The 21,104-nt window shown below is 43.6% G+C and overlaps 1 protein-coding gene across 4 annotated transcripts in view; it reads right to left on the bottom strand.

Annotated features, from left to right (window-relative positions):
• Positions 1-21,104, bottom strand: part of LOC108929008 (formin-like protein 2) — a 55,228-nt gene that overhangs the window by 12,737 nt on the left and 21,387 nt on the right. For all 4 annotated transcript variants that reach the window (XM_029257959.1, XM_029257960.1, XM_029257961.1 and 1 more), the window contains exons 3-15: positions 16,002-16,082; positions 14,195-14,271; positions 11,856-11,939; positions 11,060-11,215; positions 5,116-5,224; positions 4,813-4,889; positions 4,022-4,115; positions 3,427-3,501; positions 3,065-3,175; positions 2,762-2,911; positions 2,285-2,386; positions 1,475-1,808; positions 492-680 (exon numbers count right to left, since the gene is read on the bottom strand). In XM_029257959.1, the coding sequence (XP_029113792.1) occupies positions 492-680; positions 1,475-1,808; positions 2,285-2,386; positions 2,762-2,911; positions 3,065-3,175; positions 3,427-3,501; positions 4,022-4,115; positions 4,813-4,889; positions 5,116-5,224; positions 11,060-11,215; positions 11,856-11,939; positions 14,195-14,271; positions 16,002-16,082 (1,639 nt within the window). The remainder of the gene's footprint in view (positions 1-491; positions 681-1,474; positions 1,809-2,284; positions 2,387-2,761; positions 2,912-3,064; positions 3,176-3,426; positions 3,502-4,021; positions 4,116-4,812; positions 4,890-5,115; positions 5,225-11,059; positions 11,216-11,855; positions 11,940-14,194; positions 14,272-16,001; positions 16,083-21,104) is intronic.

The raw sequence follows: 21,104 nt of genomic DNA, 5'->3' as shown, positions 1-21,104 counted from the left end.
TGTCTAATCTCTTCCAATTATCGAGGCGCTGTTAGAAACCAATTCAAATTTCCCTGCCAGATGACCCTTTTAATTTCCTCGTGTGCCAGGGGTCCTTTAAGGTCAACGTTTGATCCGTCGCCTTCGTGTGAAATGGATGAAAGGCCACGCGCTCAGACTCTCATGTTAAGCCTGCGGCTGCACGTCTGATAAAGGACTTTAATGGAGCTGCGCGGTCTGACTGTCGGTTTAGCCTTGGATGACAGGAAAACAGAGGCTCCTGTTGCTATGACAGCGAGACGTCTGGGGCTTGACGTGAACTAGCTCAACCCGAGGATGCCGCGGACATGGAGGCCCTTTCCACAGCTTTAAATAGCAGGGAGTAAGTAGCATTGCCTGCTAAATCAGGATGGACAACTGGAATCCCTTAAGCCAAAATCTCTACCACTGCCCCGGTCAGGAGTCTTGAGGGGAGGAAGGAGGGGCATTCACTTCCAACCTGGGACCTTTACCTGACAGCCCTGAGTTGAAGATGACGGTAGGGGAGCCACAGCCGGGGAGGGGGGGTGCCCCTGGGGGAGGTGGCGGGGGTAACGGTGCAGACACCTCCATGGCGGAGCCCGGAGGGGGCGGGGGAGGGGGAGGAGGAGGAGGTGGGGGAGGAGCTGGCGGAGCGGAGGTTTCCAACGGCCCGTTCGGCACTGGAAGAGAGGAAAGGGACAAGGACGGGTAAGGAATGGGGATCCAGGGACACGGGGGCACAGGGGTGGTGGGTTGGTAGAAAAGAGCAAGGAGAGGATGGAGGCTACGGTAAAGCCGCAGTAAAACATACAAATGGCAGTTACAAAACTGTCTTTCTGGGAATCACTTTACTGCACTGCCCAAAATGTCACAGAATCACTTGGGGCACAAAGAGGCTTGGATGTTCATAAATCCGACTAATTTATGCAAGACGAACATGCTCACTTATAAGCTTTTTCACTCTTACTATCTTAGGCACAATGATGTCACACCAAGTACAGCAGTGGTGCACAAAGACACGGTCACGACCCAAAGGAGAGCGGTGAGGGTGATTCTGAGGGTCACGGCACAGCGTCAGAAAAGAAATATTGAAGTGTTACAAGGGGATTACTTCACTGGCATAATATGAAGGATTACTGAAATTCCAAGTGAAACAGAATAGTTATGGATAATATAGCATCTATACGCACTTCATATATTAACGTTTGAGTCTGTTCACATCCAGTACTCAAACAAACGAGTGAAGAGCCTTTTGTGTGGTAGCGCTCCTTTCTGAATGCGATATTGCAAATGATGGTGTCATTTTATCAAACTTAGAGGAGCTCATCCATAAAATGAAACAGTTCCATGGTAAGCACTGGGAAAATCTCTAATTGCATAATGAAGTATCATTTATTCACCAAAAAAGCTTGGGAACCACTGAAGTACAAGGAGATGTCTCACAAGTCTTGTGCTTGGAGAAAATCAAACGTACCTGATCCAGCTACAGTGGGTAGAGGAGGAGGTGGAGGTGGGGGTGGTGACACCCCTCCTGGAATGGTCCCATTGGGTGGACCCAGAGTGCTGACAACTCCGCCTAAATGAGCATCACCCACACTCTCTGTGCTGGTGGACAGAGCAGCTCCGCGAACTGCAGAGGGCAGGATTGCAACGTCGCCATCCCCCTTCTCCTGGATCTTGATGGTTCCCTGTTTCTCCAGCTCCTGGATCTTTCTTTCCAGGTTGCATTGCCTCTGGATGGCCTCGTCCTTCTCCTTAACCATCTTCCGCAGTGAGTGCACCTGGCTACTGGCATCTTTGTATACCTCCTGTTCAGGGACCCAACAAGACGGAAAAGCAATGTGTCCCGACCCTGCGAGATCGTATTCCAGCGAAACAGTAAATAAAGCAATATTAATGAGCAGTCTGTCAAGCTATCTTGGGCGTAACATTTATTCCATGGAGGTCAACGGATATTAGAGACAATGGAGGGAAACAAAACAAAGATGCTGATTTGGCTACAAAGCCATTCAGTCCATTGACTTCTTTGGATGATAACGTTTAATTGAATTTAGGAACAAAACTCTTTATGATCTTCCAGGTGTCTGTGTTAAAATTCCATATTTAGTTCCATATTTACAACATTGCCGCCATCTGTAAATATCGAGATTCCATGTTGTATTTTAAAGGACTGGTCATGTACATCTGAAATTCAAGAATCATAATTTCCTCCAGGTGGTGAGGAGATCCCTACATGCTGTTGATCTGCTCCTCGATCCTTGGAACTGAAGAACAGCATCCTTACCCGTATAGACTCCAGCTCCTTGTTCCTCTGCATCAGCTGTTTCTCCAGCTCCACAATCTTGGCCATGGCTTCATTCTCCATGTCTTGGAGCTTCTCCGTCATCTAGATGAGCAGTGGTTTGAGTAGCTTTACATTTGCGTCATATATGTTTGCATAAGCAGTTACTGCCACAACTTTAATGAAGTTAACCACTGGGCCAGACTTTATGGCATTGACTCCAGATTTTGTCTTGATGACCATTTAGATGCAGAGTTAAATTTTTATCCATTTCCCCTAATACATGAAACTCAGACCAACTCATGAGACAAATCTCATGCCTTGTTCGCATAACTGTGGGCTTTAGAGCTACTCTATCAAGTTTGGAATGCATTTAGAAATGAGTTCATCCCAGTGTCCCTTGGTAAGGAACTCGCCCATGGAGGGGTCGTGGCCACATGGCCAGTGCTGACAGCAGGAGGGGTTGGACGTTCTCCTCACGTGAGAAATGGTCTCCTCCAGCTCCTCCACCCGCTCAAGTGCAGCGTTCTTCATCTCGGCATCCTCCAGAAGGGAGCCCACATCAAACACATTGTCCAGGTAGGCTTGGATCTGCACCTGCAGCTTGTCACTCTCCGTGTGTTTTAGCTTCTGAACAAAAACATGAAATAATTGATACAGTTTTACTCTACATACAGATGGATGAGATGCTAGATAACTTTTTGGTACAAAAACTGAAAACTGCTTTAATTCACATTCTCAACATAAGAGTCATGGTTTGTTAATATAATTCCCATCACTTACTTCCAGGTACTCATCCAAACAGAGCTTTGTGAAATCGTACTGGAGGTGGACCCTGAAATTCATGTCTTCTACCGAGTGGACCACGATATTGATGAACTGCATGCAGGCCACCTGGAAAAATCAGACAATGTATTCACTTTTCACACATTCTCCTGCACATCCTTCAGGGCAACAATACGGGTAAACTCAGTTTGCTGCAAGTTACATCAAGAAGTTGATAGGGAAGAGAGCTGTGCTCTTCAAAGTCTGCTGTTACGGAATGTACGCATCAAGCTCGTTTTCCTGATCAACTCCTCAACTTGATTTCTGCTGGCTGTTTGACACGATCAATAGAAATTGTTACGTCTGATGGGGGAATGCACCATAAAATCGATGTTGTTGTCCTCGTTCTTGAAATACTCCATGAGCTTCTCGAACCTCTGCGATTCCCCGCAGGCCTTGAAGAGAAAGGGAGTCAGTGAGGAGTTTAAGCACCAACACAGGCTGCTTATTTCACAAAACCTGCACAGTATATTCATCATAAACTAACAAATGCATTGCATATGCATACAGTTCATCTCCTGCTTGGCGAAGGTGCAACGTTAAAATCGGGTCTGAACTGTCCACTAACTAAATCGCCACGAAGTATGAAATGATCCTTGCTTACGATGCAGCCCTCAAGACTGGATGAAGAAGAAACACATTCTAAACATTCTGTATGGCTCTAAATCTTGATGGATATATTACATCTATAATCTGTCTGTCTGACCGATGGTTAGCAAACAAATGGGAGTTGTGCCTGGTTTTTACAACCCAACCTCAAAGTGCCCCTTCCAGATGTCACCCAGCTCAGAAATTCAGTTTCAAAACTAATATTAACATATTCTTAGACTGACATTACTCAAGATCCTCAGTAACTTCATTCAACGCAGCCATGGCCCTGCAGGACATGTTTTCAGAACAAGAACCCATCGGTACCTCTTTGAAGTTGTCAAATGCCGAAAGAATGATCTCATGGCCTCCCCTGACCAGACAAACAGCTGCTAGTAGCTCTAAAACGAGGGCTTTCGTTCTGAAACAGACAAAGGTTGACAGCATAAGGGAAGGTGTAGCGCAGTGCTCAACGTGAATTCAGAAGTTTGTGAAGATGGACAAATAAAAGCACCAACTGTAATAACACACACCTTAGGAATTCATTTTAAAATCACTTGAAACGGAATATGCTGTCAGGATATATATATTAAAATCCATCCTATTTTATCAACCGCTTGTTCTGGTCAGGGTCTCTGTGGTCTGGAGTCGATCCCAGAATGGACAGCCCACCAATGCATAGAAGGGTACATATTAAAATGTGGAATGCAATTTTTAAGGATTTCTAAATCATGTAGATAATTATTTTTAACTTGAATAAAGTAATTGTGATGTAGGATTACATAAAGGTTACATAATTCTCATGGGATACAGAAATAAGGTGATATCACCCAGTTGTTAATTCCTCGCGTTAAACTTGGCAAAACATTAATATTTCTGCCCACAGCAGACTTGACCTGCAGAGTGTGAGACCAGAGGATGCTGGGGACTGTATGTCCATTGGATCAGAGGATGTTACAGGCATAGGTACTCTGCCTTATGAGACTCACAGTCCCAAACATTTCTGGTGTAGGACCAGCTCTGAACTGGGGAGTGGGGTTCAGACCACCAGCACTCGACATCCAGTGACCTCCTTGATAAAGCACAGTTCATAGAAGGACGAGTTTCTACAGACTCACCGGGGGTTTTTATTATTTAGACTTAGTGCAATTTCATTGACAGCGTGTGGATGGGACATCACCATGTTGAAGCCGTACTGCAAGAAAGAGATAGACAGATAGATAGATAGATAGATAGATAGATAGATAGATAGATGTCATTTAAAATAGTAAGAGTCCAATTAGTCCTCTTCAGTAATGCATTTGACATACACATAAATGACCAGTGTTACATTGTGATTCGGGACACACTGAACGTAGTGTGAGAGACTGTGATGTGCAGTATTCTTAAATTCAGAGGTTCAGAACAGAAGTGCTTCTCACCTGGTAGTTCATGATAGCCCTCAAACACATTATACACACATGAACATCATCCTTCTTAGAAACCAGTCTGGAGTTCTTCAGGGTCCGTCGATTAGGCACGTTGTTGCTCCTGCAAACAGTGAATTCATGAAACATGGTGCTAAATCTCGGAATCTTTAATGTACCTGATCCAAACCCTTAACCACATGGACGTTATAGAGAGGACCGAGTCCAGCATGTTTCCCCAGCTCTGCTCACACCACAAAGAGCTTCAGACATTTACTTTAATCCGCTGGCCCCTCAGCTGAAACAAAAAACTCCTCCACTCAACATTGGTTGAAAAGCTGCTCTGCCTCTTTCGCTGCACCTTGTGTTCCAGAATTTTCTTTCAGTATCCAAATGCTCAGACTCAATCTGGACAGTTGCTTCATTATATTGGAATACAATGTCCATGTACCACTCCTTTATTAATCTCTTTTTTCACTACTTTGTGCTTAAAAATTCTCTTTTTTTCTCCCCACTGATGTTGACGTGTAATGTTTTTGTTGACTCTCAAGGCGCATCTGTTATAATAAGTGACGATGCTTCTAATAAACAGTTGAAGACAAATGGACAGATGTCCCCGAAAAACATAAATCTCTGCGATATTTTCACAACCACCCGTCCCCTACGGCCACCCTTGCCAACCCGCCGTCACAATGAATGAAAGCTCCACTACTGGCCAACCTGACCTGCCTGGAGATGTCTGAGGAATGCAAACTAAGCTGCCACGGTTCCTTCTCAAAGCAGCAACGGGCGTCCGGGCGGGAATCGCCTGGCACAGCGCATGCCGGGAGAAGCACAAAGACCGTGCGCAAATCCTCTGCTTTGCCAGGCCGCGATTTGATTGTTTTAACTCAATATGCCGAACGCAGACGTATCGCTTTTATGGGGAACAAGGGAACGGAGTCATTGGCATGCAGGGCAGCGATCCGCACCGCCTTTGTACGACAAGAACAGAGAGAAGCCCTTTCTGCTTGAGGCGCACAATGAAAGGGGGAGAGGTTCCCGGCATCTCCAACTCCATCACACACACATGCATGCGGCCACACTGCCCGTGTTGCTTATTTTCGTCTTGATCACACAGGCCTTGATCTGCGATTAGGGAAAGAGGACTTTCAACTGCCAAAGATGTCCCTGTGGACAATTTACAGACAGACTCCGGTTCTCCTATCTGCTGCACAGTTTGCCTCAGTCTCAGAGTACCACCCCAACAGACGCCCGCTGATGCAGTCGACAGGTGAAGATGTCAGCAGCATCACAGGGGGTTTGGATTCATGCAAACCGGGGCTGAGTAAAACAGTAGCAACAAAATAGCTAATTTTCAAGATAAATTATATATAGATTTATAGCTGTTTAATCAAACCTTGGACAGTAGGTGACAAAGTGGTCAGAGCTACTAGCTCTGGTCTCAGAGGTCCCAGGTTCTACTCGCTTCTCCTGCTGTTGTACCCTTGAGCAAATTATTCCTTACCCATACAGATGATTACAGAGTAATCATGAGATTACAGAGTACAGTTATAGAGTATGAAAATATCTATAGTCAGGACAATTACTATTTTAGTTCTAGTATTTTAAATAAATACTATTTTTAAATGACACAATGTTCCTAGTACAAATGCTTAAGTTACATTTTTTTGTTTATTCACTTATTTAAAAAGTATTGTCTAATTTGAATTTTGTCTGTTGCGAAGCAAACACCAACTGCGTTTCTACATCTAGTTGCTAGTCTGTAATAAACTGCACCCAGACAGAGTACAAATGTTACACTCGATTAATTCAGCTCATTTCCACATCTACCTAGAGTTTGAGTATATTGGTATGCAATAACAAGATGAGGAACGCTACATGTTGAAGTGACGAATAAGTCAACATCAAAAAGAAATTTGTGGAGACAAAATATTTTTTCATGCATTTTAAATTTGTTTTAATGTCGTTCCAAGTTAACATCCAAAGTCTTAGTGTATTTTATATTTATTATTGCTACGTCCGTGACTTTAACAGAACCTACCCAGCAAATAAATTCAATTATGTCTGTATTATTATGGTTTAACTGACTGTGTGGATAATAAGGCGATCTGAAAGAGGCTAGATGCTCGCAAATGTTTCATGTCACCTCATGCTATTAAAAGAAAATAAAATAAGTGCTGTAAAGAACTGGCATATATCCATGGTGTTCCCTGCCACACCACTATGGCACCAGAACGGACTCTGGAACACAGAGACTCCGCAGGACAAGAGATTTATGAAAACGTAATGAACAAACAAACATCTTACAACCAATTTTTTTTACTTGAAATTTTTACAGACGCTGATCCATGAAGAAATCAAGGGACATCTGTATTAAACTTTATCACATATTGTAACATATCAGTCAGGGGGGTGCGGTGGCGTGGCGGGATTAGCTGGGTCCTGCTCCCTGGTGGGTTGGGGGTTCAAGTCCCACTTGGAGTACCTTGTGATGGACTGGCGTCCCATCCTGGGTGTGTCTCCTCCCCCTCTAGCCCTACGTCCTGCATTGCCGTGTTAGGCTCCAATTTGCCGCAATCCCACTCGGGACAAGCGGCTTCAGCCAACGTGTGTGTATGCATGTGTAACATATCGGTTGGGTTTACAAAACAGAATTACAATCAGACTTCCGGTCTCAATTGCACTCGTGATTTGAGGACCCAGTGTACATTTAACACCAGGGACAGACAGGTGGCAGCACACACACTATTCTGTCAATATAGTCGAGACACCTTTCACTGTCTTATCCGTAAATCATTTCACTCAAAGTATTCAGTGACAAGTAATGACAGCAGTATTTCTCACTTCCTGTTAGGTAAGTACAGTACTTCCTGTGCGCCCTCGAGTGCGCTGACTCACGCAGAGTCGTCTAGCGCGCGAGCACGTTAATCAGCATCTCGGGGCCAGGGCGACGCGTGTTCACCGGAAGTACGAAATGGCGCCGTTTTTAAGTGACAAGAAATTGAACGTTACTCATAAAGGGGGGCGACACTGTCTGACGCGGCGCGCAGCCTCTCCTCCTCAACTCGCTAACTTTAACAGACATGAAATGGTAGAAGTACGTCCCCAGGTCGCGTTTAGCCGAGCGACGGGACGTGACCGGCGCGAGACGGTTACTCACCGCCCCCACGAGCGAGCTCGCGCTCGGCTTGCCATGACAGGTTTCCCCGCGCCTCACGGCTCATAAAACAAACACAGCCGCTGCCGAATTTTCTGTCTCGGAGCGATACTTTCTATAACAGTCTATTAGCAGGGCGTTCCTCGTTTTACAAAAAAAAAAAAAAAATAATAATAGTAAATTAAAATAAAAAGAAAGACACATGAACGAGCCACAGCACTGACTTTCTTGAAAACTACTGTCTTCTAGCAGTTGTAGCTACGAAAGCAGAGCACATACCGTCTCTCCAGCGAACACTTGGGGCAGTTTAAAGGGCTTGACGTCCTTTGCGTGAGCAAGAAAGTTGGGAAGATTAAACATTAAATTCTTGCCAAAAAAAAGCCTATTCAGCTGATTTGACTAATATAGCACATTATTGTAATTGTAATTTTTTTAAGTTGAATTTGCTTGAGGGCCCGATTTGGAATATTATCTTCATCACACACTTGGCTTGCTTTTACTTGAAGGAAGGCTACATTATGCATTTATTACATTTACATTTACTCATTTAGCACACACCTTTTCTCCAAAGCAACGTACATCTCATAGAAATGCTATTATATGCATCTCTTGAAGGGCGAGCAATTTAGAATTAATTGAGAAACAGTATCTTAACCATATCCTATGAGTTCCAGATCCTATGAGTAGAGTTGATGGGGATTCTTATAGCTTCTTTTTAGAAAAAGGACTTGATTTACGAGAGAACGCAAGCAAGGGAAGCAAAAGGACAAATCGGCACACATAAGGCGGCCTCAATGAACACTCCGGTGGAAGGAAAACCCAAGTGTACAGCAAGTACAATGAAAACAAAGGCTCGACACTTCTTACACTGCTTCACGTTAAAGGCTTGGAAACACAAGTGGGGAAACGAACCCTAAAGAAACGAGGACACAAGACTTTGAGCTACATCTAAGGCTTTTTCTTTGAGACACCTGCCTTCTGCTGAAGATGGGCGCACAAAGGAGGAGACTGTGGAGGAAGGAAACAAAAGAACAGATAATGGGTCCAGTGAGAACACAAATGGTTTTTTTTTTTCTTCAAAGGTGTTCAACTTCACAGCGTTTTACCCATTGCTTCTCTGTATACGCATTCAATCTCATGAGACGTCTTTAAGACATGATGCTGTGGTTGAAATCCAATCAAGTGTGCACCTCAAACTGGAGGTGTTGTTATTAAACCCTTTCTTCACACATTGGTAAAAAAAAAAAAAATTACAGGGAGATTAGTTGACTGACAAAAGTGAAAATACAAGGGATCTGTTTGACAAAGACACATTGGAACTCTGCTTTGTCAACAGCATGTAAAGTCCTTGAACAGGGTGTAATTTAGACTGGTACTTCTGAAAAAGATCCTATAATCCACTGAGGTCAAGCCAGTTCAAATTAAGCATTAAATTCAAAGCAGACACAATGCACCACACACATATTATCATCTGAAACTGCATGCCCCACAGAGGGTTTCAGGGAGCTGGAGGCTAACCCGGCAACACAGGGTGAAGAGCTGGATGGGGAGGGGACACACCCAGGACGGGACACCAGTCCATCACAAGACACCCCGAGTGGGACTCGAACCCCAGACCCACCGAAGAGCAGGACCTAGGCCAACCCACTGCACCACCGCACCCCCTCCCAATGCACCACACATGCAGAATAAATATTGCTTATCTTAATAAGCATTAATAGGTTTTTATTTTATTTCTTCTCAAGAATGCCCAGGGTACGTGAGAAGCCATCATTTCTTGGACCCCCAGAAGTATATTTTCTTTATATTTCTGTGGGTTGGGGTTTTTTGCTTTTCATTTCTTCAGTTGCCAGTTTGCTTATTTATGTATTGTCTACATACCATTATCTTTTTCTCTTGAAAGTATATGAAGTCCTTGTGTTCCTTAGTTTTACCACAAAATGGTTATTTAATGAGAAGCAGTCTTTCTCATGTGACATAACAGGTGTGTAATGACCAATTTCGTATGTTGCTTTAGAGGAAATTGTGTGGGTAGTAGAAATACAGAAGTAGTTCAGGTGCAAAAATAAATAAACCTCAAGGTGCATTAATTAAACCCAAGAGGTAAGTACAATCAGGTGTGTAAATCGGAATCATTTATTCATTTTCTAATTAAAATTTAGATTTTATACTTTAATATTTTATACAACAATAATGATGATCTCTACAGGATTCACATACTTTAAAGCAACACTGTATATACAGATTTTCTCTTTCCTGTATTAATCCACATCCGAACAATATGATGACAATTTTAAGAAGTAGTTGTGGGGAATTAACTGTATTTCCTTGAACTTTAGTCAAACATTTTGCTGGGGCAGGTGGCATTGAGCTAAGAACAATGGACTTTCTGGATCCTTAGGCAGCTGTTGAAAAAGGACATTCATAAACTTCTAAATGAGTATGATGAAGTGTTCCTGAGCATCCTAGTAGAACCCCGACATTTTGCGGGATGCGTCTGCTGTTTTATGGGGTTAATGGGCAGGAAAACAGAAGTGCGCCTGAACCTCACTGTCTCATGATTTAACAGGGAGCTTCTGGGCAGTAAAGTCCAGTGACAAGGTAGACGTCTGGCTAAAAATGGGGACAAGACTAAAATCTGCTTTGAGTAATGCCATCTGATAGTTTAAATAAAATGTTATTTAATGTTGTATAACACACAACTGCACAGTTCAAAAATGACATCACCAAATATATTATTACAGGACTTAAATGTTACTGTCACACTGTAGAAAGTGCTGCAAGAAACGGGTTTCTTACCGGAATGTGAGGTGCCGTCCAGGACGAGATAGGTTGCCTCCACCCACTGAGCCAGGGATGGTAGTTCCCCCATTCAGATCCTCGATGGATGTGTTCCAGGGCTTGGATTTGTCTACCGAGTTCTCTGTGGTGGCTTCTGGATTCTCAGTGTCGAATCTAGATGGTGTGGAGAGTCAGATGGGGAATCAAACAAATACAAAGATTTTTGATCACTGCAAAACACAAAGCAAATGTGTGGTTTAAACAACCAGAAAGCAGCACTGTAAGTGGAGGGGTGATTTGGAAAATAAATTCTGCTTTAAACCTCATAGTGACTCCAAGCATTAGTGGAGAAACTCTTGATATTTTGCATGTTCTCAGATCATTTGCTTTGAATGAGAGTTGTCACAGACAACAGTTTTTGGCCCTGCTGTAAATGCCAAAGCTAAGCACATAGTGAAATTATTATTATTTTGCTGCTTACATGATTTGTCCAAACTGGTTCATTTACACAGTGGGTTTTTTAACTAATGTAGTTCAGCATAAGAACCTTGCTCAAGGTTAGTGGGACTTGAATTTCTAACTCCTATGCTGCCTGATGTCATTAAAATTCAGAATAATATAGTGGCAGAAAACGGTAAAAATATGTCCAGAATGGAAACCTTGGGGTTATCATCTTGAATGCAGACATTCCTTACCACCCAATGATCCCGAGAGCTAGACTCAACATCAGCAATGACTCAGTGTTGATGACAGCAAGCTGTGACCAGTAAATGTGCAGTGTTTTCCTGTTTAGGGTATAAAATAGATGACTTACGTGACTGCGCACTGTGCAAAGGAGAGGTATTCCACCAGTACATCCAAACCCTTGTTTTCTTCATTTAAGAATTCCCTCACCCAGCTAAAGGGAATGCAAAGAAATGGGTTATTTCAAAATAAATTTCAGATATCATAAATCCCTCTGAATATGTCAGCAGCCACAGGAAGCATGAAGATATCTAGTGGAGAAGAAACAATCCAGTAAATTAATATAAACAAAAACAAACCTATGTAATCTCTCTATTTTGGATGCTTGCATTTTTTCTTCCTTGGTTCAGTGACGTTCTCCTAACCTTCACAGGAATAACCATCCATAGGCAAACAGGTATGGGGGATGGGATCACTGCATGTATGATTGGAAGTCTTACAAAAATGTGCATTTGAGTATTACAGTGGGCTACTTCAGGACTTTAAGGATGAGCTTCATTCATTGGGATTTTTTTTGCTTAGAAATTGTTTTTGCATTTACATTTATTCATTTAGCAGACGCTTTTCTCCAAAGTGACGTACATCTCATAAGATATTATATTTTTCTTATCGATATCATTTTTTTCCATTTCAGGAAAGTAACTCCGGTAATAATTTGGATTTTTTACTTATATTTATACATTTGCTGAACAGCCATCATTTTTACCTGAGTGCTTTTACACTTCTAAATACACCTGTGTGGTTCTAATTATGTTCTAATCAATAAAAAGATATCAAATGTCTTAAAACCAAAAGAATAGATGACAATTGCAGCTTGTCGTTCAGATTAAATTTGAAAGAGGTTCCATACACAGATAATACGGGTGCACTAAAACACAGCATTTTACGAGATCCATTTAGGTCCTGTTCGACCAGTTCAGTGTTACAGTCAAGTTAACTGGATAAAATTAAGTAATCTCTCGTATTATCAGAGTGATAAAACCAGACGATGATGCTGGACTGTGAATGCCGAGGATTAGCTTTGTGCCCTCGAGGCCATATGGACCACAGAATGACTTATAATGGCTGTGCTGCAGTATTGGTTGTCTCTGAGCTCTTCCCCTAAGCTGATGAAGCTGGTGCATCTCTAAACATGGAGACTCAGTAGCTCTCTCATCCTTGTCCCTCTTCCAAAAAACAAAATGCCTTAGAAACTCAATTACATTGTTATTAAAGTGTGTTGTGTAAGTAGTCCATGATAATCTGCACTTCTAACAAAAGCAGACATAAATCTGTGCTCAGCGCCTGTCAGGTCATGTGGTTTAGCAGTAATCTGAGCATCAGCTGTAACATAGGAATTTTAATGTTCCGCCTGCCTCTCCCACACCCCACCACTACCTCGGACATCTTGGCTCCATAATCAGCTCTCTGAACGCTCTTGGGAGTGACCTTGCGCCACTCAAACCAGTTTTGCCAATTCCCCTTCTCTCTCATCCTTTCAAGCTCCCAGCATGCATCTTAGATCATCACCTGCTGTGATGACATTGGATCTGGATTCTGCTCAGCGCTGCTGGGGAGTTTATTGCCTTCAGACACTTTGGGAGGGGACCTTGGCTTTTCCTTTATAGGCACCACAAGTCGTTATAACAGTCAAAATCAAACCATACAACTTGATAACTGTTAATATTTCTAACAAGATCGTTTTTTTTTTTTTTTTTGTTAAACAAGCTTTAAGCATCGTTGATTCCCTTTGGTTCCCAGCCTTTATTGTGGACTAGTAGAAACAAAAATTCAGTATGGAAACATTTTAATATCGTCTCCCACTTCAGAATCCAACTTCCCCCACCCTGACAGAAGAATTTCCCAGATGAGAGAGCGACAGCTGGAGGAAAATCACTCAAAGAAGCAAGAGACACAGGTATTAATTGAGGCTGAAAAGCAAAACATTAAAGCAACATGAGGCCAGCTGTATTCACAGCCAAACGTTAGAAATAGCCAGCCTTTTTTAAGTAATCAACTTACTTCCAACAAGACTTTTGTTGGATGTTATATATGAGTGCAACATGCTGATGCCACATTGAACCTTCGCAGTTAAAATCTGTTGGAACATTAAATTTTGTCTCCTTTGACTATGATCTCTAGGAAGGGTAGGGACTTATGAAACAGATTTCTGCCAGCTCCGCAGTGATTTGGCGTTTTTCTTCTGGCTTTGGCCTAAATCCACTCGCTCCATTAGAAGGCCGAGCCAGTTTACAATAGCCAGGCCGCTGCTCCTGGGTGAGAATCTGCTCTCTTTTCTCCTGGGAGGGGCAGCTTCCAGCACAGTCTTATTTAAAAACTCTGAGATTTTACATTTTTGCAGTCAGTCTCTATGGTCTGTAAACACTAGTATTTTCTCCAGTCTAAGACAAGTTTTTTGTGGTTACTCACCCAATGTGATTGGTCCTTAAAGATATTTCCAGTTCTCTGAGGACCTGGGTTGATTCTTGTACCCTTCTCCGCAATGTCTGAGGAGAAGGACAAAGCATATTTTACTGTAAGGTGGTTTTGGTTCAACAAACCACAAGCATGACTTTTTAGGTGGATCAATCAGACTTGTGCAGAACAGAAAATGTTTAAGATAACAACCTTTCAAAAATCCTATCTCCAACTGTGGAGTTCGGGAAGGTCCTGAAAATGCTGGAATACCATAGACAGCTAGCTGCTGTAGAAATCTTGTATTTTTGATTTGCTGGTGAAATCTAAAAATCTCTTAAAATCTCGTTTGACTGGATCTCTTTTATCTGATTTAAATTTCACTTGGCACTTTAAACGTTTATGTGGGGGTGTGATGGCGCAGCGGGTTTGGCTAGGGCTTGCTCTCAGGTGAGTCTTGGGTTCGAGTCCCGCTTGGGGTGCCTTGTGATGGGCTGGCGTCCCGTCCTGGGTGTGCCCCCTTGTACCCTGTGTTGCCCTGTTAGGCTCCGGCTTGCCGCAACCCCACTTGGCACAAGCGGCTTCAGACTTGTTCGCTATCTTACTTTGCATTTTCGCACCCCGCATCATTTAAACTAGAGATTAATATGTAAATAATAAATAATGCTTAAGTCTCTTTCCAAATGTACCGTAACAGAGGCCCTCCATGCTGTTTGACATTTTAAGATGTTATAATTGTCCTTTCCCTGTGGCCGAATCTCATTCTGCCATGTTTACATCACATTTCAATGTGAAATTGAAATAATTTTTCTTTATATAAAAGCACCTTTCTGGCCTGAATAGCAGCCCTGTCTCATTATCGTGTTACACATTTAAGGATTTGCCTTTTAGAAATGAGAAGATGACAGTGAGATCCCATTTCTGGCTGATGCCAGAGAATGCAACTGTTGCCTCAGCAGCGACCGTGATGCAACGCTCCCGCTCCAGCATGTTTAGTCTCGGCCGCGCAGGCATCATAAAGGGAATGGCAGCGTGCCATAAATCTCAGGAAATTTTTTTTTTTTTTTTAATGTTCGTGACCCGTGGCTACTTCGCTGCGCAGATTCCTCTCCACCTTTTGTGCGGAGGCACTACCTTGGCTGAGCGTTATTGTTACGTTAGCACAGCCTTACTACATACTGCCAGCTGCGGGGGGTTTAGTGTGCGTTCCCTCAAGGTACCGTCTCAGAGACGGATGAATAACCAAAGGCATTCCTCTGGATTTCTGGGAAGGGTCGTCTGCTCCCCAAGGTTCAGCAGACTCGACAGAAGCGGTTGAGGCGTTGAGTGCTTCCTGAAGGAGCACATATGTTAAAGCGGAGGCGGCAGCTCAGAGTCGTCCCAAAGAGGCACCGTGTCGCAATTGTTTGGGGGGCGAGGAGGAATGTGAAAACCATAACTCTCCCCCTCTCTTTCCGCATTTCCCTCATTGTGCATTTGTGTCCAGCGCATGGGTGACATCCCAGGACACTCTCTGGTGGGATTCACGTACTGGATGCCAGCAGACCATCCCAAGAAGGCTCCATGACTCCACAGCCTTTCGGACCCTGCCAATGAGTCTAGGATTTCCAAACAAAATTCTTTTTAATTACATTCGGATACCATATGCTTATGCCTCCAGTCGGAGTTCACATATGCTTCTGTTCAGCTAAAAGCCTCTGGAACGCAATGCGATCTGTGCTCTAGCGGGGGCATTTTGGCCTCGAGGATTTTGAGTTGAAAGAACCCAACGTCTGCTGAAAGAGTTGACCTCCGGGGGGAGATGAGGGCGACAGGCTCTCACCTTTCTGGTGACAGCGGGGTCCAAATAGCCTCTCACTTTCTGGATGTACGTGTGCGGGGGGTTCTTCACCTGAAACCTTTCCTGGGAGACAGGAGAGAGCACATAAAAAAAACATGCATCAAAAACACATTCTTTGTCTCGAGTTTCACCTGGTAAATCACACACTGTCTGAAACTACTTGTCCCAAGCAGGGCTGCGGTGAACTGGAGCCTAACCCGGCAACACAGGGCGCAAAGCTGGAGGAGGAGGGGACACGCCCAGGACGGGGCACCAGTCTGTCACAAGGCACCCTAAACGGGACTCGAACCCCAGACCCACCGGAGAGTAGGACCCGGTCAAACCCTCTGTGCCACCACACCCCCTCACCTGGTATATCATCTAATGGTAAAATCTGTGGAAAATACACCAGCTTCAATATGACACTCTAAATAGAGCAGAGAAATGAATTTTTCATGATTGACTATTAGACTGTGTCACCTCTGCAAGGCCAAAGGTCTCTCTCTTTGAAAGGGTTATGTTGTCTCCAGTCTAACAGGCAGGTTGGGTGTACTTGATAAAGTCTAAAAAAGACCTGAGCTGTTGTTCACAGCAGTCAACCACTTACTATCGTCATCCTGTCCGTGGGCATTCATCCTGCAACGATCCCCTTGTTGCACAGCACCAGCTGTTGAGAACATGCCCAACCCAGGCGTGCGTTTACTAGAATCACCACTCACGCTACTGGCCAGGAGACCCACCTTTGTGGAACCAGAGTGATTTACAAGTTTAAGGCGCTTTTCTCACACTGTGTTCGGAATTTGCGTATGTGGAGCTACCAGGACTCTAACGGGTGCCAAGCAGGAAACTGTCTGAGAACCTGCTGACGCAGCCAGAGATATAACTAGAAACATGTGAATGAGCCTGTCATTCGGAAGAGCGCAAAGACCGATGTTGTTTTGGGTCTGACCTTGGCCTGACCTTGAAGACAAACACATCTGGATGTGACAAACAAGACAAGAGGCAGCTGCACGAAAGGGCACACTTTTTTTTAGGATAAAAGGTTCTGCTTCACTCACCATCTGAGCAATGAAGTTAACATCAGGACTGAATTTTTACAGTAACCATCGCAGCGGTGACAGCTGACACTAATAAGTGTCACTTCTGAGTTTTGACAGCGTGACAGATATTTTCTTCAAGGAGCATTTTTGATGCTGGAATCAGCAACATGCAGTTGGGACCCAGATGGCAGATTAAGAATGGTGTCTGTTCTCCAGTCATAAGGGTGTCTGTGGCTGAAAATCATGGCGGCATCTAATGTGTTCCAACTGAAAGTGCCCAGCTTCACATCTTCCATCTGACAGCTTGTTCATTTACATTTACATTTATTTATTTAGCAGACGCTTTTGTCCAAAGCTATGTACATCTCAGCAAAAGTACAATTTATGCATTACATTAAGAGAAGGAGACATAGCTGCAGACATGAAAGTCTCAAGCAAACCTAGTTTGTTTCCCACCACTTGCTACACCGAGGTTCATCGTTCAAGTAGGTGCATAAGACACAGGATAGACAAATCCCGATACCCACACCAATTTTTTTTTTTATTTATTTTTTTTATTAAATATTATATCATACACAAATGAGCAGTACAATACCAGAGTAATGGCTGAATAAAAGTTGTTTCTCGGGATGCTTCTAGAGTTACGATGCATGAACGGTTACACCATAGATGAGCTGGAGAGATCTTGGGCGAAGTGGATCTGGAAAAGGTGGGTTTTCAGACCCTTCTTGAAAACAGACAGAGTTTCCGCAGTTCTGAGTGACAGGGGAAGGTCATTCCACCACGACGGACCCAGAACCGAGAACCTCCGAGCTTTGCCTTACGTGCGCGGGACCACCGAGCGAGCAGAAGTAGATGAGCGAAGGGGCCTGGCTGGGGTGTACCGGTTGATCAAGTCCTGTTAAGTAGCTGGCAGCAGTTCTGTTGATGCATTTCTGCACAATAACCAGGGTTTTGAATTTGATTCGGGCAGCTATAGGAAGCCAGTGCAGAGAGATGAGTAGAGGAGATACATGGGAGCGCTTCGGCAAATCAAACACAACTCGTGCAGCAGCATTCTGTAGAAGCTGTAGAGGTTTGATGGCAGTAGCAGGAAGGCCACACAAAAGAGAGTTGCAGTCATCCAGACGGGAAGTCACCGTGGCCTGGACAAGTAGTTGGGCGGAGTCAGTAGCGAGGTAGGGACGGATCCTATGAATATTATGCGGGATGTATCTGCAGGACCGGGTTGTGGCTTTGATGTGCTGAGAGAATGACAGACTCGCGTCAATCGTCGCTCCCAGACTCTTAGCAAAGGAGCTAGGCGAAATGAGTGAGTTGTCCAGTTTGATCGACAGGTCGTGACGGGAGGAGAGGCCAGCTGGGAGGTAAGGAATCTCTCATTTCATTCACAGTTGTCCTCTATGGTGCTATCAGCTTTTCAGGTCCCAAAATTAAACTGATGATAATTACACTCATCATGAACAATTACACCACTGTATACCGTGCTGTGGTGGCAAACATCACGATTAGTGCTAATATGCAAATAATACGTTTTAATATCATGATCCAGACACAATTATTAATATTCCAGAAATAATTGCATGGGTATATCTCTGCATAATGTAGAATTGTGCTTTGCTCCAAAACATATAATCATGCATGCTTACACATGGCCTCGAAATTCCTTCTATGCCATGCATTAGCTTCAATATCATATGTGGAATGGGGATAATGTCTAGGTTTGCTGGGTTATAGAAACAATAAAATAAAAATGGCAGGTTTTTCTGACAGCAGCATAACTATCAGAAAAAATACAAAAACAGTCTTTTTGTTTTGACAGGAATCACACTAGGATAGAGGGTGCGGTGGTGCGGTGGGTTTGACAGGGTTCTGCTCTGCAGTGGGTCTGGGGTTTGAGTCCTGCTTGGGATGCCTTACGACGACTGGCGTCCTGTCCTGGGTGTGTCCCCTTACGCCCTGTGCTGCCGGGTTAGGCTCCGGCCCCACGTGGGACAAGCGGTTTCAGATGATGTATACGTGTGTATAGTGTGTGTACACTGGGGAAAATCTGGCTAAATACAGATGTTAATTGCTAAATTGCCCATTCCCTGAACTGCACTTTTTTAACCGTCATAATCTACATTTTACGCTTCTCAGTTTTCATTATACCGTTACGCATTTTCACAGGTGACATTTTTCTAACAGTGATTCCTGTGTGGACTTTGTTTAGAGATAAGAAAAGCAAGCCCAAAGTTCTAGTTGTGCCACCACGTAATATGAAATCATAATTTTATTTCACAAAATGAGACTTGCAGGATTCTTGAGAAAACAAGAAACCAGGACCGCGTACACCCATCTCAAAGTGCCGCTTTTCACATATGAAGCCCTGCATGGACTTGCCCCTGCTTATTGGCGAGCTGCTCACACTGTACTTTAAACTTACACTAAAAAAAACAGTTTTGGATGTAATTCGTGGGATCACTGTGGATCATTTAAGGAATAACGCACTGCCCTTCGTGCTAGAATCACAGGACGTAAGGCTGGAGGGGAGGGGACACACCCAGGATGGGACGCCAGTCCATCGCAAGGCACCCCAAACGGGACTCGAACCCCAGACCCACTAGGGAGCAGGTACAGGCCAATTAGATAACCCTGAAACGTGTTTACTTTGTGTGATATGTAGATCGCAGCGAACGAGCTGAATTTCCGATTAAAAATGCAATCGCTGTATAACTGCAAGACTTGCCAGACTTGACTCAGGGATTCCTAACTGCCGTGGTTAAGAGATGAAGGAATAATTTTCTCTGCACTTGCTGATATTTTTCTCTATTCTCATTCACTTTGGAAAGTCATATGCAGTCATTTGTGATAACTTCTTCATAAAAATGCTTTGCTGTTTTAATAATGCTTAAAAATGCTTTACTTTTTTTATCTAGCGCTACTAAATTAAATGTCAAAAAAATGATGTCCACGATTTCTTATTATTGGCACAGGGAGGCAAAAAGCACACAAATAGAACAATTTGAAAAGGTAACATTTGACGTGACATTTTCTAAATGGCAACCCTCAGTTTTCCTGCAACCTGCAGGCAACGGAATATGGGATGAGGGGTATCAGGTCTCCGTGGGGGGCACAGGGCAGGGGGTGCATATACCCTGCACACAGCGGATGTCCCGGTGTGAGTGAAGAGATGGGTAATTAAGAGCAGTGCTGAGGAACATCCCCAGCGCTCCTGAGATGAAGGGAAGATGGTCATGATGATCACGATGATCACGCAGCACCACCACAGGCCATAATGCCACAGGCCTGAAGCACAAGCTGTCATGACAGTAGCCTTTTGGCACAGTTAATAACAGTGAGAGTGAGGGTGAGGTTCCCTGGCCAAGGTTACTGACACCACATCGCTCACTCATTTCTGACTTTACCAGTCAAACAAGGAACTACAAGCCATCATTAAAATATTTACAAACATGCGCACGCATGCACAGAATGATACGTCTCCTTAAAATAATACATCTTTATTTTACTGTGCCTCCTTATGTCTTCTTCTTGCTTGTCTGGAACATTCCTGTGCTGTTCGTGCTCTTTGGATCTGCACGACCTCCTGCATATTTCATGAATCTTTCCATGGCTTTTTCATAAGGTTTAGCATTTTACACCTTCCAAACCAGAAGGGGCACTTTTCAAAGGGATGTGTACGACAGTTGCCTTGGTAACCTGGCTGTGTCAGAGAAGCTATTAATATGAACCTAAAACGAAATGACTCAGAGAGGCACCTGTAGTGGGAATTTGTAATGTCATGATGTCACCAACCTAGTGAGAGCATTTTGCCCTAAACTGGTGGACACGGAGCTGGAAATGCAAGACTTTTCTCTGGAAATTATAATTTAAGGTCATATATTTGAAATATTGTGGCAACAGGCTCTGTTATGACTCAAAAGCACCGACCAATATGTTTTATGTAAATGTCTGTGATTTTTTCCCCCCTCAAATTATGGTTTCTGGCACTTAGGGATGTATATTACTCTTATGATTAAGGGAGAGACGGCGTCTTAATTAGCTTCCCCGAAAAGCAGGCAGGAGA

This window comes from Scleropages formosus, chromosome 14 (assembly GCF_900964775.1).
Source record: "Scleropages formosus chromosome 14, fSclFor1.1, whole genome shotgun sequence".
Classification (NCBI taxonomy): Eukaryota; Metazoa; Chordata; class Actinopteri; order Osteoglossiformes; family Osteoglossidae; genus Scleropages; species Scleropages formosus.
Note: the sequence above shows the minus strand (reverse complement) of the source record. Positions and strands in the feature narration are given on the sequence as shown.